The sequence below is a fragment of the Tauraco erythrolophus genome, chromosome 20, assembly GCF_009769465.1.
Source record: "Tauraco erythrolophus isolate bTauEry1 chromosome 20, bTauEry1.pri, whole genome shotgun sequence".
Lineage (NCBI taxonomy): Eukaryota > Metazoa > Chordata > Aves > Musophagiformes > Musophagidae > Tauraco > Tauraco erythrolophus.
Window position 1 is genome coordinate 8,035,756 of NC_141484.1, and position 18,222 is coordinate 8,053,977.

The 18,222-nt window shown below is 56.5% G+C and overlaps 1 protein-coding gene across 1 annotated transcript; it reads right to left on the reverse strand.

The window, feature by feature from the left end:
- Positions 1-662: 662 nt before the first annotated feature.
- FBF1 (Fas binding factor 1) lies at positions 663-17,943 on the reverse strand. The gene is made up of 30 exons (XM_086623956.1): positions 17,836-17,943; positions 17,339-17,456; positions 16,982-17,009; positions 16,240-16,281; positions 15,823-15,913; positions 15,333-15,393; positions 14,745-14,795; positions 14,467-14,608; positions 13,848-13,925; positions 12,051-12,204; positions 11,673-11,806; positions 11,149-11,251; positions 10,627-11,004; positions 8,489-8,566; positions 8,092-8,195; positions 7,764-7,813; positions 6,959-7,003; positions 6,733-6,867; positions 6,438-6,538; positions 5,778-5,984; positions 5,152-5,259; positions 4,700-4,839; positions 4,331-4,449; positions 4,081-4,203; positions 3,500-3,685; positions 2,579-2,755; positions 2,250-2,387; positions 2,040-2,139; positions 1,542-1,666; positions 663-941 (listed from the first exon to the last, which is right to left on the reverse strand). The coding sequence occupies exons 2-30, from the start codon at positions 17,339-17,341 to the stop codon at positions 858-860; spliced, it is 3,285 nt and encodes a 1,094-aa protein (XP_086480082.1). The 5' UTR covers positions 17,342-17,456; positions 17,836-17,943; the 3' UTR covers positions 663-857.
- Between the last annotated feature and the right edge of the window lie 279 nt (positions 17,944-18,222).

Here is an 18,222-nt window from a genome sequence, read left to right on the forward strand (position 1 = left end):
GGGAGCATCCCCTGTGGCATGTCCCGAAGAGCTGCCCTGTGGAAATTCTGCTCCCCCGGTGGATCTTCTCCCAAAATGGGGAGGAGAGCCCCCAAATTACCCCCCACAGTGGCAAACTCCGTCCTTGCCCACCCCATTGCAGTCCCCAAGCACCTCAGTCCCCCAACAGCCACTCCCCCGAGGACAATTTCCCTGATGGGTTTGGTTTTTCCGAGGAAAAATGGGTGTTAAAACCCCACTTTGGGAGCACCCAGATGGATCCAGCAGGATCTGGCGTCCCCCAGTGCCACCTCCGGTGGGATAACTGGGAGCACTCAGAGACAACGAGCCAGCACCAGGGTAGGGGCAGCAAAGGGCCGTCCGGCAGCCCCCGGGGGTGCTGCCCCCAGCACAGGTTCTTTCACCCAGGCTGCAGAGAGAACCACACAACAGAGTCAAAATACTGGCAGAAAAACCTCGCACACCTTTGCAAGAGTACAGAGAATATTTGTACTCTTAAAGTCGTGCAATTAATGCACTATTCATACTTAGTATCCTCGATACTGATTATCCTACTAATGCCCTGCTTCCTTGGTCCCAGGTGGGCAGGGGGCTGCTTCTCCCCGGGAGGTGTGGTTTGACCATGTTAATGAGTAACAGCTCAGTGTAAATTCAACCTTGGCTAACTGATCTTTATTTACATTCTGTTTGCTGCTGACCTTCACATAAATTACATTCTTGTGATTCCTTGTCCTTCACATTCTAAGATTCAGTGTTCTTCCTTATCTACTTGGAACAGTAAAACACTCTATTTCAACATCAATTAGCACAGAAGCACTGCTTCCACATCACACCATCCCTCAGGGGATGCCACCTCCTCAGCCTGACAGACGTGAAGTATTGTAGGGTGCCTTCTTCAGGTTCTCCAGGAAGAACTGCTCATCCTCCAAGAAATCATGGTCCTGAGAAGAGAGGAAGGATGGACACCAGAGTGCCACAGAAACAGAGTAACAGTCCAGGGTGTCACTCATGAGCAAGGGAAGTATCCCAAACCCTCCTTCATGCAGGGAGCAGCAGGCAGGTACCCATCTGTGGTACCCCCTGGGGTGTACAGGCTTTCCCCCAGAGCCCATAACCTGTGAGACCCACAGAGGAAGAAGCTCCAAAGAGCATCCCTGCCTGGGGAAGGACCTAGCAGGGGGCGGACGGGAAAGGCTAGGGGACATCATGAAGCCAGAATACTGCAGAGCTGGCTTCTCCCACTCAGGGATGGGGTGAGGAGAGGGGCAGCACCACTGAGCCAAGGACAATGTCCATCTCCAGCTGGGCATCAAGCCAACCTGAGACAAGCTGTGAGGATCCTCGCCCTTGCCTTTGGTATCACTCCTCCAGGTGCCCACGGCTTCTGCAAGCCCAGCCAAGCCCAGCCCAGCCCTGTGGCTCTGTAATGATCTTAGCCATAGGACTGGGGTCAAATCAGGCCCAAATCAGGCTTCACCCAGCCCTGCTCCCACCCAGCTAGTTCTACGTCCCTTCCAGCTCCAGTCTCCCCAACACCTCACCTGCTGAGCCTGGTGTTTCAGCAGCAGCAGTTTGGCATAGAGCTCGGTGGAGTTGGCCATGGCCAGGGTCTCCCTGCTACTCTCCAGGACGTGCTGAGACAGCACCCTGACGGAAGGTGGAAACCCTGAAACAAGAGTCCAACATGTGGTGCTGCCACCATTAGAGGAACTGCAGACACAGACAACAGAGCACCCCTTTTTTTTGCTGCCTGCATGTCCCTGCAGCAGGCTCCTCCCCAACCTCAGTGCAAACTGGCTTTAACCCACCTACCTCTCTCTTCTTGCCCCCTCTACCCCCTCCTAGCACTGCCCTGGCTCAGAGAGCTCCACTGAGCTCCTTCAGAGGACAAGGAGGCCAACACCAAGTCACGCTGAGCTTTAGAAACAGGGGAACAAAAGCAGCCCCAGGACCATGCCAAGTCTCCCAAGAAGTGCCATACAAGTGCAGCTGCCACCCCAGCATGTCCCTTCCCATCAGCAGCACGCAAGGAGCCTTACACGGGGTGCTGGAGAGGCCTTCTGTAGGGGCACTGAGGTCCACATCTGTGGTCAGCAGCGTCATAGTATTGGTGTGCAGCATCTCACGTTGCTGTTGAAGCTGAGCACGGCTCATGAGAGGAGGCAGCTTGTCCTGCCCCATTCCCAGGAGATAGAGAAAGAAGCTTTTGGCAAAGGTTCAGGTCCTTGGCACCAGAAGGGGGTATGTACCTGGTGCAGACACAGTTCCTGCTGCTTCAGCTGCTCCAGGTTCTGCTGTATGACCTGCAGCCTGCTCCGGTGCTCAGAATCCATCCTGTATAGCTCCCACAGGGCTTGCTCCCCTCCCTCGTACTTCTGGGATGAGAGCTGCAAGGCAGAGCAGCTGGGGAGGCTGGGGACAGGGACGCTCACTGCCCTGGGGCAGGGCTCCTTTCTGCATTCCCTTATTTCCCTCCCAGGACAGGATCAGGACTCATGATTTCAGGAGGGGTGTGGAACCCTGGCTTTGCTGCCAGCCCATGTACAGCCATGAGCTGCAGCACAGACGCTCCACTTACCTTGGTCTTGCTTTTCATCTGCTCCTCCTGCTGCTGGATGCGCAGCGCAGCTGTGTTCACCTTCTTCTTCTCCAGCCGCAGCTCCTGACAAGCCTCGTCCAGCAGCTCCGTGACCCTCGTCAGCCGCTCCTCCTTGGCTTTCAGCTTGTGGGCCTGGATCTTCAGCTCTGCCTGCTCCTAGGATGAGCACGAGGGAAACTGATGCATTACCTGCCCTGCCCTGGACACTATCTCCTGTCTTCCCTAGCACCAGGAGAGATCTGCCCCTGTTGAGCTCCTCGTGTGTGCCAGGTTGGGGTGCAGAGCAACACCTCCAGGTCCTCAAGCAGTGCCCTCATCACCCACCCTTGGGGACCAGGGCTGGCAGAGCTGGGATTGTACAGACACAGACAGACACGCTCCTTCCCCCAGAAGTGACAGAGCCCCTCACCATGTTGCAGGTCCTCAAACATGCTCAAGGCACAGCAGTTTGCCACCAGTGGAAATATCCAGCCTGAATGGTTATTTCCCACTCCAGCAGCCCTTAAAAATGTAGCTCTGTTGCACTGTCTCTGCCACACATTCCCTCTGGACAGCCCCAGCGGGGAGCAGAACTGGCTCTGGACAAGTCCCCATGGCACAGGGGGGTTTTGCCTAAGCCACCACGGGGGTTTCCTCTCACCAGAATTACCAGCTGGGCCTGGTCTGGCTGCCCAAACTCCCGACAGGTAAAGGGCAGAGACAGGGGACAGATGCTTCAGTCAACATCTAAAACAGGCTGGTGGAGGCTGTTCCTGGAACAGCCTGATTCTCACCACCTCAAGTGATGTCTCTGTCTTAAACACCCGAAGGCAGCTCTGAACATCTTCCCTGTGGGCAGGACCCATCCATGAGCCTGCCAGGCAGTGCTGCAGGCCACAGGAAGAGGCTCCGCTGTGGTACCTTGCCCAGGCTCATAATGGTGCTCTCTCTCTGGCAGTCTATCTGCAGGGTTCGGTCCATGTCGTGGCCCATCTGCTCCTTGTTCAGCTGCTTCCAGGTGTGAAGCTCAGCCCACTCAGCCGCCAGCTTCCGTTGCTCCTCCAAGCACTTCTGCATCACTGACTTCTGCTCCTCCAGCAAAGTGCTCTGGAGAGTGTACCAAAAGAGGGAGAGAGAAAACACTAAGACCCATTTGCCGTAGGATCCTTCTCCTTTAACCCATCTCTGCCACTAATGCCCACGCAACACGTAGAGGCTGGTTCAAGCCCACGGCACCTGGTGCAAAACCCCCTGCATGGAGAGCTCTGGCCCCACACTCCTGGGGAGTGTGCATCGCACATGCACAGCAGCCTCTTGGGTCTGAGTGCCAGAGGGCTGGTCTGATGGCGATTCACCGTGCGACTGGCTGTGGGATCAAGGAGGCAGAGGAAGGATGCTGCAGCCCAGCACCCAGCTCTTTCCTCCACCATACACCGTGGTGCAGCCTCGGTCAGACTCATGGGACACGTGAAAAGCACCCGCAGATGTCCACCCCGCCTCACCTTCGCCCTATCCAGCTCTGCTTGCTCCGTAGTGAGCTGCTGGGTCATGACTCGCCGCTGCTCCTCCACCGAGTGCTGCAGTGATTCCACTTTGGATTGCTCCGCCGTCACCCTCCACCGCTTCTGGGTTCAGACACAGAGGAGAGACGCCATTCACAGGCTCCAGGCCAGGGACCTCCAGTGGGCAAGACGAATGCCCCATACCCGGACAGGATGGCTGACCCAGGCAGAGGACACAGTGTGGGCTCACCTGCTCCAGCAGCTGAGCCTGCTCATCCAGCCTGGCCTCCATTTTAGCGATCACCTCCTGGAATCGCCTCCGCTCCTCCTCCATGTTCCTCTGCTGCTGCAACAGGTTGTCCTGGAGCACTGGGAGAGACAGCAGCAGAGCCACGAGCAGCATGAGTTGGGAAGCCCCTCTCCGTCCACAGTACATTCATGGAAAAACTGCCACTGTTTGTGCACATCACCTTCTGCATGTCCTCAGGACAGTGTTTTGTAAAGGGGAGACCCTGAGATGCCCAGTGACCACAGCAGGCAACTTCTGCCTGTTTTCTGGGTGTCCCCAGCTGTGGCAGGGACCCCGCAACCGTTCCAGCACAGGGGATGGCAGACGTACCCTTGAACTGCTTGTCCCACTGCTGTGCCCCCACGGCCAGCTCCTGGGAGGTGGTGCGGCACGTGGCCTCCATTCTGTGCGAGAGCTCATGCAGGTTGCTGGAGAACTTCTCCACCTGCTCCATGATGCCGTTCAGAGACCTGCGGAGAGGAGCAAGGGGAAGGTCACCTGCGGGACGTGCTTCATCTCACAGCAATGGAGAGGGGGACATGTGGTGGGCCAAAGGCCTGGGCAGTGCTGTCCCAAACCTCTCTGGGTCACGGCAGAGAAGTAGGAAGGTATAGCTGCTGCTTAGGGCAGCACTGACGGACATTAAACAGCTCAGCATTCCTGGAGGCAGTGGGTGGGAGAGGGAATGGCTCCCGTTGCCATGGTCCGAGGCTGGTTCCCCATAGGACAGGGAATGCCATGGCCAGGGACCAATGCCGGGATACACCGCCGGCCATTGGTACCTGGTGGGCGAAACGATGCTGGTCATGGCATCGATCTCCTGGTCTTTCAGCCGCTTCAGCCGCTGGAGCTGCTCTTCGTGGTCTTTGCACATCTCCTGGACAGACACTCTGCGGGACATGGGGAAGGAGCCCACCGTGAGCTGTTACAAACCAGTGCTCCCTGTGATGGGCACCATAGAAGAGGCCTGGTCGTGGGGCTGAGAATCACGGCCCAGGAGCTGAGCTGGCACAGTGGTCCGTCATGGGGCATCCCACTGACAGGCATCCACGTTTCAGACAGATCATATTTGGTGGTTACAGGCTTCTCCACCAAAACCTGATTTCTCATTGACCCAAACAATGTGGACATCAGTGACTCACTGACCCGAATAAAAGGGATGTGGGGGAGATAAAACACCGGTTCGGCATCTTTCACAATACAACACATTCACTTTGAAATGATGCCTCCAGCCAGATCTCCCTGTGTCCACCTACAAAACAAATGACCATTCCAAAAGCCTCCCAGCTGACCCAAACCCAGTGCTTCTGGAGTCTGATTTCTCCTTTCACTGTGTCCCCGTTCCCTGGTTCCTTTGCCAAAAAAAGGGGAACTAGCCACGGGTGTGTGCCACTCATGCCGCTCTCACCTCTGCAGCTCCCGCAGCCGCTCGATCTCCAGCGTGTTCTGCTGCTCCAGTGCGGCCAGGCGCTGCTGGTGCTGTGCCAGCAGCTCTGCCCGTGCCTGCTCCGCATCCTGTCTCTGTGACAGCAGCTGAGCTGCCAGCTGCTCCTTCTCCTGCTGCAGCCTTTCCTCCTGCTGCCTGTAGGTCTCCTCCATCATGTTCATCTGGCTCCTGCCCGGAGAGGTCATGGCAATGAAGAAGTGTTGCTTTGATGGCAATACCTGGCACTCTCCACCCAAACCGCACATGGGGATTTGGGAGCAGATCGGTGTTGCAGTGTGCAGGGGGAAACTGAGGCACAGCGGTGCTTCACTCTTCGCAGTCTGAGCCCTGAACCCTCCTGCTGCTGCCCACTGTGGTGCCCTGGGTGGGAACATGCTGGCAGTGGGACTGCCCCTTCCTCCTTCTCACCTGGGGGATAATTTTGACAAGAGCAGACCCCCACCTTGGCTCACCTGTGGGGCTGCTCTCTGCCTCCACCAGGTCCACATGGACGTTGCTCTGTGCCTGCCCACTCCAGGGATGGACTTGGGAAGTGCCCCAGTACTCTCACCCCAGGGCAGATGGACAGGGCTGTGGACAAGGACTTGACAGAGGAGGGGAGCACAGGCAAGAGCCTGGTACCTGTAGGTGCTCTCGAGACGATTCAGGTCCTCCTGGTGCTGCTGCTGGAGACTCTCCAGCAACAGTTTGTGCTGCGTCCGCTCCAGCTCCAGCACCCACACCTGCCAGGCACCCAAGAAGGTCCGTGTGCCACCCCAGGGACAGAGCTCCCACAGCAGCACTTGGTGGCCATAGGCTGGACAGGGAGGTTTCTCCTCTCTCATCCATCACCCTGATGCTACTGGGAGCGGATGCAGCCCCTTCTCCTCCCCCAGGGTCACCTGTGACCCCCCACCCAGCAGGCGATGGGGCTCACCTGGCTCTCCAGCTCTGCCACACGGGCCTGGGCACTGCGCAGCGCTGCCTCACAGCTCGATGTGTCCTCATAGAGCTGGGCTGCGGGAGTCCCCAGCCTCCTCTCGTGCAGAGAGACCGGGGCTGCGGACTCTGCCTATTGGGGTGGAGAGAGAAGATGGAGACCTTTCAGGATCAGTGCCTTTGTGCTGTGGCCATCAGCCCCCAGAGGAAGCCACATGTGTCACCTGCAGCTGTGGGGCAGCCTGGAGACGGGCCCTGGGTATGGTAACCTGCAGAGACACAGGGATGCTCTCAGGAAGCTAAAGCCCTGGGGAGAACATCTCCTCCTGGCCTGGGAATGGCCATCCATCCCCAGTCACCTGCACTCCCTCCTCTACCCTTCTCCAGCCCAGCCCCATTGCTGCCCTGGGTCCTCTGTCCCCAGGTGACATCCAGCAGCCCCTACCCAGACACAAGCGTGCTGGGCTCTTCCTTCTCTAGGGAGAGACTCAAGGACAAAATTACAAGTCCTCTGGGAGACAGCGTGTGTCCTGTCACCAGGGCAGGGCGAGGAGGCGCAGCTGGATGGGAAATGGAGGCTTCCAAGACCAAGTAAGAGTTGCCCTTTGTGTCAAAGGCTCCAATTCCCCTTCAACTGTCTAGAAACAATCTGAGCATCTTCACCACCATGCTAGGGAAAAGCAGCTGAAGAATAAGTCCTTTATCAACTGGAGCCTCTGTTGTCTAATTAACATAATATCTATATGCCCGAGGAACTATGTAAACGCTGCGCAGGCAAGGCAAGGCTGTAAATGCACGTGATTTACGAAGCATCCACAGCACACACGCTTTGGCCTGAGAAATACAACTCGAGGCATCTCAGGGCTCTCCAAACTCCTCGCCTCCATGAACACGGGCTCCCAGAGACGCGCAGCGTCTACCTCCTGCCAAGGGAGCATGGACAGAGCTGGACAACAGCAAGTTGGCACGAGGGCTCATGATCACCACCCTGGTCCCGCACCTCTTGGGGCACAGGTCCAGCAGACTTACCTGGGCGAGCGGGGCAGGGTTCTGTGTCTCCTGCTCTCCCAGCAACATGGCTGTGGGGACTGAAAATTGAATAAGTCCATGACTCAGCCATGGCAACGAGAACCATCCCCACCCAGAAGGACGAGGGCCTGGGTCTCCTGGGCAGAACAACAAGGGTGCTGCTCTGCTCCAGCAGCTGGTGATGGGGATGGAGGGTCAGACAGGCTTGTCTGCACCCGCACCCCAGGTCGAAGCCTGGGCAGCATTCACATGGCCCAGGGTGATGCTGTGGCTCCTGCCTTTTTGGGGACCCTCTCTGCATACTGTTGCCCAAATTGTACAACCACACAAAACACACCCGGGGCGCTGGTGTCCCTGGAGGGATCCCCCTTCGCAGACTCCGCCGCGGGAGCTGAGGCTTCCTTCATCGTGCTGAGCCTGGGGACTGGCCACCTGCGTGAGCACAGAGACACGAGCGATGCACAGCGGTGTCACAGCTCAGGGAGAGGGGCACAGACATTATCCCACTCTGCATTTCTTTAAGCGTAAAGCTCGGCTGTCCCACTGCCATCAAACACGCGAGGGCCCGACAGCCCTTCAGAGCTGCCTTCTCGCCCGGTCACAGAGGTCCCAAAGTGGTCTCTGCCGGCTACCAGCCCTCCCCGTTCCCCCAGCTCACACACGCAGCCACTTTCTGCAGAACACCTCTCCCATGGAGGATGCCCAAAAGGCAAAGGAGGCCTTACCCAGAGCCGTCACCGCTCGCTGCCTTGTCCCGCAGGGCAGCTGCCTGCCGAGGTGCTCCTGCAGAGTTGGCTGCCTGGCTGCAAGGAATCATAGAATGGTTTGGGTTAGAAGGGACCTTCCAGACCGTCTTGCTCCAACCCCCCTGCGGGGACACCCTGCCCAACACTACACCAAGTTGCTCAAAGCCTCATCCAACCTGGCCTTGAACACTTCCACGGATGGGGCATCTACAACGTTAAAAAAAAAAAAAAAAAACAAACAAAAAGCATCCGATGCGAGAGAGCCGAGGAGACGACGAAAGATAAGACCTTTTCCCCCCAACCCCAGCTCCTGCCTCACAGGGCAAAACCTCCATCCCGCTCAGCTGTGGCAGGATTCCACCTTTTGGCTGCAGAGGGAGCAATGCCGCCCCAAATCCTCCATCGCCGTGTTGCTCCCTGCTGCGCCCACCCCATGCCCAGCTAACGAACCCTGCCCGGCACGCGGCTGCGTGTGCCATTCGCTCGTGAGCCCCGTTCCAACGGCTCGAGTCTGAACCCGTGTCCGTGCAAACTCGACTGGAGGAGGCGGTTTGCCTGGAACTAGAAGGAATGAAGGCAGGAATGAGGGGCACGGCAGGGAGCTCATGGGGGTGTGCTGCTCCAGGACAGTTCCGCGGGTCCCGGGGCAGCATGTGTGTTTGGGCGGGGGGGGCGGGGGGGGGGGGCGGGTGTTCTGGTGGCAGGAAAGGGGATTTGCTCCCTGTGACTTCCCTGGTTTTGGAACCCGGTTCTGGCCACCAGATCGGACTTCCATCCCCTCCCCCCGCCCCGAGGTTGAGCCAGTCGGTGCCTCTGAACTGCCCTATTTAAGTTGGGACAAAGGAACTGGAAAAGGTGCTTTGCCCAGGAGCGAGGAGAGGGGAGGAGGGCACTGCCCTCGCTGCCTGGCTCCTGGTCGGGGGCTGCCCGCGCCGGGCGGCGCCATCCGCTGATGATGGCCGCGGCAGAGCCAGCTGGGGAACTTGGGGAGTGCCCCGCTCCCGGGGTGCCCGCTGGGCCGAGTTCACCCAGAGAGGACTGGGATCTGAGAGAAACGGCCACACCGACACTGGGTCAGTGTCCATCAGAAGATAGAACGGGACGAGGTGCCGGAGCTGAGTTTCCTCTGCTGAGTTTCCCAGGCGAGAAAGAAGGTGGCCTCCCTGCAGCCAGGACAGACTCAGTGGAGCAGAGAGCCGCCTGCAGCCCATGGAGAAGCCCACGTTTGAGAAGAGATGCCCGAGCCTGAGGATGGTTGTGGAGCACGGGACACATGACAAGGAAGAGGCTCATCTAGAGTCCGTGTGACGACCCATGCCGGATCGAGTGGCAACAACTCCCTAAGAATCCGAGACTGTGGTAAAGTCCGCACTGGAGCAAACCGATGGGGAAGGATTGCATCCTGCGGGTAGGACTCACTCTGGAGAAGTCTGTGGATTTTTCCTTGTGAGTAGGAGATCCACTGGAGCAAGGGAAAAAGGGTGTAAGGACTCCTCCTCCTTTAAGAAAAGGAGCAGCAGTAACAACATGGATGAACTGACCTGCACTGCCCCATTCCCTGTCCCCCTGCGCCGCTGGGGGGAGGAGGTAGAGCCGGGAAGAAAAGGAAAGGGCGGGGGGAGGTGTTGTTTTTAAGATCTGGCTTTGTTTCTTTTTATCCTCTCAAGTAACTGGTTTTGTTTCCCTTTGTCCTTTTAAGTAACTCTTAATAAAACTGTTTTGCTTTAAGAAAGCTGAGTCTGTTTTGCCCAGGACCATGGTTGGTGGGTGCTCCTTCTCTGTTCTTGTCTCGACCCTCAGTCCTTTTATTATTTTTTTTCTCCTCTCCACTTCACTGGGGAAGGAGTGAGAGAGCCGCTGTGTGGAGTTTAGTTGCCGGATCAGCCTAAACCATGACACTGTGCCATCCTGGCCACAACGGGAAGCAGAGCCCAGAGGTGTGATGGGACCGTGGGCCAGATCAGGGGGAGAAAGCACCGTGTCATTACCCCAACCTGAAACAAGATAGCCTTTAAAACTAATTTCTTAAATCTGAGCCAAGGGTTTTGGAGAGGTCCTGCTGGAGCACCGGAACGCGGAGCAGACGGGAGCACCGCGGCCATCAGCCGGGTGTTTACCTGGGAGGAGAGCGGGGATCCAGCCCCTCGCCAGGGGCCTCCGAGGGCTTCACGCTTCTCTCCTGGGCCTTCGCCCGGGCTTGGGCCTTCTTGCGAGCCAAGGCAGAGCTCAGCCAGTTCTCCTCCTCCAGTGGGTCGCGTTTGGCCGCTGCCTCCTCCGTGGCCAGGAGCTGGCAGGCAGTGCCGGGCCGCCCGGCTGTGCCAGAGGGACTGGGCTTCTCCGGAGACAGCGGCTCCGAATCCATAAAGTCTTCATCTTTCAAACCCAGCCAGTTGCCTCCACCCCTGTTGCTCCGCACAGGGCTCCCGCTCGCTGGCAGAGGAGGTTTGGAGCATGGCTCTGGTTTCGGTCCACTGCTGTTCTCATTCGAAAGCCTGCTGCAAGGAGAAGCAGTTGCCTACCTGCCGGTGAGAGGACCCCGGGGACCCTGTTGGAGAGGGGACCCCGGGGACCCTGCCTGCTCCGCCGCAGGGGCGGCAGGGCCGGTGGCTGGAGTGACAGACACACGCAGAACACAATACCTCGCTGACGGCCGTCTCGACAGCCGGCTCTTGGCTGTGGAGGCCACTGTGGGCCGGTACGCTCCAAAGACAAAATCCTCCTTGTCCGAACCCTCTTCCTTCTCTGTTCAGACAAGCAGCCTTGAGTCAGCGCCCGGAGGAGCAGCCGGCTGCAGAGACACCAACCCTCCTCCTCCCCTGCAATTCCCCCTGGCATCGCTGCCTCTGCGAAAGCACAGCTGGAAAGATCTTCCCTGGAAACCCAGGAGCAACGTGCCTCCCCAGCATGGCTGAGAAAAGCGCCTTTGCTGGGCATCAGCCCATGTCCAAAGGCAACTGGGTCACGGCCGCTGTGCAAACGCTCCCAGGCTGCCGTGAGGGCAGAGTACAACATTTCGGCATCCGCCACCTTCCCCCCAAACTCAGACTAACAGCCCATTAGCAGAAAGGTGATTTCTAAAGCCCTTGCAGGGGAAATACACCTTGTGCTCCCAAGCCAATGCTGTCACCTCTGCAGACCTTCCCAGCACCCCGGCTGTGCTCACCCGGCTGCTTTTGGTACTTCTTATCCAGCTGAAACTCCTTGCGCTCTCCCATGCCTGGCTGTTCGAGGATTTTGGCCACAGAGCCTCGTCCCAGCAACTCATCCATCTTGGAACGGGCGGGCCGGAGCTCCTCTCTGTTGGGAACACAGCAGTAGGTGGGTTTCTCCAAGAGGCAGGGCTCTCCCTCCACACACAGCCTTGCCAGGGTGCTCTGGCTCTTCTCTGCCAAGCAAGGCTGCTCTTGCCCCTTTCTGGCACCCACAGGCAGAAGCCACAAAGTCCTCCACCCACCTACCACCCAGCGTGGTGGTACCATCTCACACACAAGCCACCCCCTGCTTTATTCCCACTGCCTTTTCATTGCCCAGCAAGCCTTACTCTTCTGCCTTCTTCCCCTGCTTCTCATCTCCTTTCAGGCCACTGCCAAGTCCCAGGGCATCCATCAGGTCATCATCATCACCTTCAAAGATGAGCTTCTCTTCCCTCCGGACCGGGACCACGGTGTGCTGGGGCGTCTGGGGTGAGGGGGGCTCTGTGGATGGGATCACACACAGTAGGAAGTTGGATCAGGGCTTTTATTTTTGTAAACAACAAGAGACCAAAGCAACCCTGCCTGCTCTTTTTTGTTCACTGATGGGACATTCCTGGGTGTCACTAACACTGGGGTTTCCAGCTCTGCCTAACACCAGGAGCTTTTTTAGCTTTGTAAGTTTCCAATCGGATAATTCCTGCCCTCCTTCCCCCAAAGACCCCACTCTACCACTGCACCTTACTCCTTGCCTTAACCCACCAGCTGCTACTTGTGTCCAGAGTGGATTTATCAGGGTGGAAGGTAATTTTAGGTGACTATCAGACCCACTAGCCTCCTCACTGCAGGAACAAGAGGGACGACTGCCTGTAACAGCCACAGTGCAGCTGGATCCTATCCAGAGGTGTCCCAGCTGCAGTTTGACATGGACCAGTGATGCTCTCAGCCACCCAAATCCTGACCCAGAACACCTGTTCTCATTTGGCAACATGTAAAACAGGCTGGATGAGCTCAAAGGTAAGATCGGAGCCTCCCTTCCCAGAAAGGAAAAGTCAGTTCTGTAACCTGTGGCACAGTGGAAACACTGAGCACTCGGTCACAATTAACCCCACTACCAGGTTGCTCTATCAATGACCACACTGGTTAATAAGAGATGGGACTAGGTGGCTTTCAACTTCACATTGGGACATGGCACAAACTAATCCAGGTTGCTGATTAATTTAAGACAAAGAGGATGCATCGAGCAACTCTGTTTCCCTTTCTCTTTGCTCCATTCTGGTTTTTAGTCAGAGCTGCTTTTAGTGCCTGTTGGAGCTGGCTTCTTGGGTGCATCCTGCTACTCATCAGATAAAAGCCCTGCCGAAAGATCAGCTAAATCTGGGAATTATCCCATAAGGGCAGAAAAGTAGAATAATAATAACACCAAACAAAACAACAAAACCAATGTTATTTAGAAGAACAGTTCTGTGCTAAGCCAAACACTACTCCCCACTATGTGCACACGGGAACAGGAGATGATATCTGCCCAAAGCCACCAACGCAGATTCTGCAGGGACCTGGGATGCTTTTGAGCCTCCCTGAACTCAACAGCTACATTTCTGTTCGTTTTTTCTGTGTTTTCTTTCTCCTAGAAGGAAATAACTCAAAATTTGGGTGGTTTAATGCTTGGCCACTGCTTAGGCAATAAAAAAGAGGAGAAGAAAGCCCACCTAAATCAGCTAAAGCCAATGAATGATTTTAACAGATGCTGATCTTGGTTAAAGCACAGGCTTTGACAACCAGATCTCAACTGTGCCAGGAAACCAGCCTCCCTCTTTGGAGGGGAGAAACCTCTCCCCAGTACAAGGGTCTCCAAATGCTACAGACAGTCATTAAAAACCAAAGCACAGGTGAAAAAGCAAATGCCCTCAGGAATCATCTCCCAGCTCTGTCCTGGGGAGGGCCTGAAACACTGAGCAGTCTTTTTTTTTCTCCTTTGTCATGTCTAAGGGATCAGATTTGCACTGGCACTGCAGGGGTGAAGGACTCTATCTCATCAACCAGCCAAGCCTTTGGTTAATGGAAGAGAAAGACACGGGCAAAGAGCAAGGACGATGTCCTCAGCTGCCCCCATGCATCTATTGTGCTAAAGTGACGTGAGATCCTACCTTCAGACTTAAATTTCTTGTACTGTGGGGAAGCAGCAGGAGATGAGAGGGGCTTCTCCATCACAGGTACAGACTCTCCTAGAAAGAGAGGCCACAGCTCTCAGAGACAAGGTACTGCAGAAATGTCCCTGTCCCACCCTGGCTGAAGGTCACTTTCCTGATGGCAGCCCCCTAAAAGCACATATTGTGACACAGTCCCACCCCCAGCCCTACCAGGTGGGTATCTCTCTGGAGGGGCCTCCCTGAAAGCAGAGAAGAAGAAAAGGGTTGGGGGACTGGCATATCTTAAATACCAGCCCTCTGCTGTCCCTCCACCCAGACCAGGCACATCCCACTAGAAACACTTAGCCCTGCACCAGGCAACAGCCAAATGGGGTTTGGTGGGAGGTGGCAGCGTGGCCACTGCGGCTGTTGACGTTAGTGATGTTATCACAGCACGACAAGACACCAGGCCAGGGACCTCCCAAGGAACAACACATGGCCAGAATAACACTGTCTCAAAAAGGACCAGGAAAAAGATTTTAGGAAACAAATCTGCTTTTTTTTTTTTCTCCCCATCCCAGATGAAAATACTCCTTGCTCGTTTGCTGTGAAAAGAAGAGTAAAGTCTCCTTGTCACCTTTCTCAGGAGTGAGCAGCTTCCCCATGGTTTTTACTCCTCCTCCCAAGGAGTCGTGTTTCCCAGGACCTTTCATGGTTGTCTTCCCTGTCCCAGAACTGGGATTCAATATTCCCAGCTCAGCATCCAGGTCATCCATGTCCTGGAAAGCAAGAGGAGACGGGCACAGGGTAAGCGCTGCTCATGCCCCAGTGCCACTTCCCCCTTGGGAGGCTGGTGCTGGAGGCCATGGGCTGCAGCGCACGTGGGGCTGAGATGGAAGGGATTTAGGTACCCACCTTCAGGGTCTGCAGCAGAGCTTCTGGGCCTATGTTGGAGGCACTGGACACCTGCGTGTGGCAGGGAGGGGAGAGATCAGATAGACAAGCAGATTTTGGAAACGCCTCACCCCTTGCTCCAGTCCCTGGTTTTCCTCATTTTATTGGATGGAAGAATACATGCCCAACGCCTCCTGGTGTCCCCCTCATTGGGAATGCCCTGTGCTCCAATTCCTTTGCTGAGCTCCTGCTGCCTCTGGGAGAAGCGTCAGAAACACCCAAGGCCATTGCTTTGGGTGAGGGTTCTTCCTGCAACACTTTGTCCGAAGCGCAGCCAGGAAGGCTGGGCTGCAGCAGCATGTGTCCCCTGGCTTTGCTCCATCTCATCTAGGACACATGGAAGCCCTTCTCCCACCATCCACGCACTCTCTTGGCCTCTCTTCCCCACCCCACAGCGATGCCGGACACGGGTCACCTCTTCAGGAAACTTCGCAGTTCATCCCTGACATCCCACGGTTGACTTGCGCAGGGTGACACCAAGGACAAGCCTGGCCTGGCTCAGCCCCAGCCCTCAGGACACCCCGCCTCTCTCCCAAAAGTTGGGCTCACCTCTTCATCTCCCCTGTCCTCTGCAGAGAGCTGGCTGAAGAAATCATCATCTAGGAAGGACCTGTGACACGAGGTCGGGGGTCAGCAGCACCACTCGTGAGCTTGGCAAGGGGGAAGGGAGACGCGTGGTGGGAAGAGGAGGGGACCACGCAGGGACACCGCAGCAGCCATGTCGTACAACACAGAGAACGAGGCCAAAACAGCACAGGGATAAAAGATGGTAAGGTGTGGGACTGCTACATTTGAGCAAGCAACTGTTCTAAGGGAGATTTACAGAAGATGCACAGGGCTGGAGGCACCCAGCTCTTGCTGGAAACCCTCAGGCTCTGGGTTCCCAGTTCCCGAAGGCATCGCAGATAACTCGCCTTCCCAGGCAATCGCTACCAGGGCAGGGAGCGAGGTGGAGAAGCTAAGGATGGGGCAGGTCAGAGAACTTGGGGAGCACAGAGAGATCTCAAAGCGGGAGAGGCTGCGTCTGAAGGACACTCACTTCTTGCTGGCCTGCAGGCTGGTGCCCCTCGCTCTCCCGCCACTGCTCCTGGCCATCTGGGAAGCTCTGGCAGGTTTAACGGAGGTTTCATCTGGAATCAAGACGGGAGAGATTAGGATGATGGACACAGACATATTCCTGGCCTAGGCACTCCAAAAGCAGATTTGCTGTCTTCACATGGACCACAGGCTTTTAATCGGTCAAACTCCACTCCACCTCCCCAAACTGATGTCCAACCTATTCAATGGCCTCTGACTCTGGGAAACCCTGCTCTCCCCTCTGCTCCCTCCTTCATGTCCCCTCACAACTGGAGCCCCTTGGAGATCCATGGCTGTTCCACCAGCACCTCCTGCTCCCAGGAAGGGAGTCAGAATACCAAGATGCTCCCATTTCAGCTGCAAAGAAGGTTTGTTTTACCATCGCATCCCAGGAGGTCATCAAGCAGGTCACTGAAGGAGTCTAAAACAAGACAAAGCAGAGATGTTGAGGCAGCTGAGCTCACCAAGCTGGTGTAGAAAAGCTCCCAATTTCAATATGAAATATCTCTTTTGAGATCCCCCAAGAATAAAGGTTTGCTTTCAAGCATCACCAGCATTAAGGCCTTCCTTGCCCATCTAGAGAGAGCGGCCAGGGCCAGGACTTGAGCCAATATTTTAGGGATGTAAGATTCAGCTTCACTTAGCCAGAAACAGGATTTCTTTATCAAGCGAGCCAGCTGTTTTCCATGCAGTTAGTTGCTGGCCATAAGCAGCACCTGATCTGTGAATTCTCACCCTACGCTATCTCAGAGCCCCTGGCCAATCCCAAAAACATTGCTTCAGTGTCAGGGGCTGCAAGAGGCCTCTAAACAAGCAGTTAGGGAGTAGGTGAGGGGAAGAACTGAAAGAAATACATATATTCTCCCCTGGATTTGGGAAAGCCCTCAAGAAAGTAACATAGGACCCCAATAAGAAAATGCACCTCATGTGCGAGGCACATGAATACCTCTGCTTCAGGAATGACACGACACACTCAGCTGCAGCTTTCAGACAAAGATTGTGAACGTTTCGGCAGCCAGGACTGCCACCTGATCCCAGTGTCCCCCCTCCTCCGTCCCACGCATTCCCAGCAGATCAAAGCAGCTACAGACAGTGAACGGAAAGCACACAACTGTACGTACCTCTAAAACCTTTACTGGGTTTTGTAGCCTATGGAGAAAGACAAATTCCCTCATTAGAAAAAAAACCAAGTCTGACCTAGACTTTCTCAAAACACTAAAGTCAGAGGAAGGTTTCTCCAGAGAATCCCACAGGCAACAGCGAAGCCCTTCTCCCACCCACAGCTTGGGAAATGGTACATGAAAGCAGGGGAATCACAGAGGTATTTACAACTTTAGAAACACCGGTGAGCACAGCCCCTCCGGACCGCCAGCCAGGCAGAAGCCTCCAGCCCTTGGATCACACCTGCCTCCAAACTGAGGTGCCAGAGCATCAAATTTGGATTTCCCAGGCCTGCCTTAGTACCACATCACACTCACCATCGCAGGACTCCAGTCCTCCCTTGCTCCAGTGAGTCCGTTTACAGATTCTTCCGATCTCCACCTCTACGTTGGGGGGGGATCTAACACTGTTGATCACATCCACACCAACCTCCTGCTGCGGGGAGAGGAGAATTTCCCCACTTGCCTTTAAACAGGCTTCCTTCTCCTGCTCGGGCCCCTCTGCAGCCTGCCAGGCTGGCTCTGTGCTGCTCAGACCTCCCCAAACCACTCCAGGCAAGGCTCAGTCTGAGTTTTAGAAACAACCCCCTATTCCCCAGAGGAGCCTTGAGCTCCCGCAGCAGTTTGCGTGGGGAAGGTCCCCCTGGCACCGAGGAACCGCTCCGCAAAACAACCCGAGAGGGAGCAAGCACCCCCGCGCTGCTCCCCGCACGCTGCCCAGGCAGAACGCCCCAGGGGCGGCTCCTGCCCTGCCCAGAGCCCGGTCAGCCCCCGGGGGGCCGGGAGGGAAGAGGGGAAGGAGGGAAGGACATCACCCCTTCGGGCTCGGAGCACCCAGGGGATCCCAAACAAGCGGGAAAGCCGCTGCCGTGCAGCGAACGAAGCGGTGCTGGCGGCGAGGGGCGCAGCTCCCGGGATTCGAACCCTTGACACGTCCCGTTGCCATGGCACCCGCTGCCCCGATACGCCCCGTGCCGTTCCGCTGCAGCCCCGAACGCTCCCCGCAGCGCCCGGCCCGCAGCACGCCGGGCCGGTGAGGCCGCGGGCCCCGGGCCCCGTCCGCTAAGAAAGGCCCGGCCCGGCCCTTCCGTCCGCGGGGCGATGGGAAATGTAGTCCCCGCCGGGCTCGGGGAGGGCCGGGACCTGCATCGTTCCAAGCGGGCTGTTCCGGTGCTCTTACAGGGGTCGTACCGGGCACTGAA

Excerpts from the sequence above, each read along its gene's own strand:
- FBF1 (XM_086623956.1), bottom strand. Across the intron at positions 5,985-6,437 it reads CGTCTCGAGAGCACCTACAG|GAGCCAGATGAACATGATGG; the intron begins GTACCAGGCTCT and ends CTCTCCGGGCAG. Across the intron at positions 4,450-4,699 it reads GTGGGACAAGCAGTTCAAGG|TGCTCCAGGACAACCTGTTG; the intron begins GTACGTCTGCCA and ends TGTCTCTCCCAG.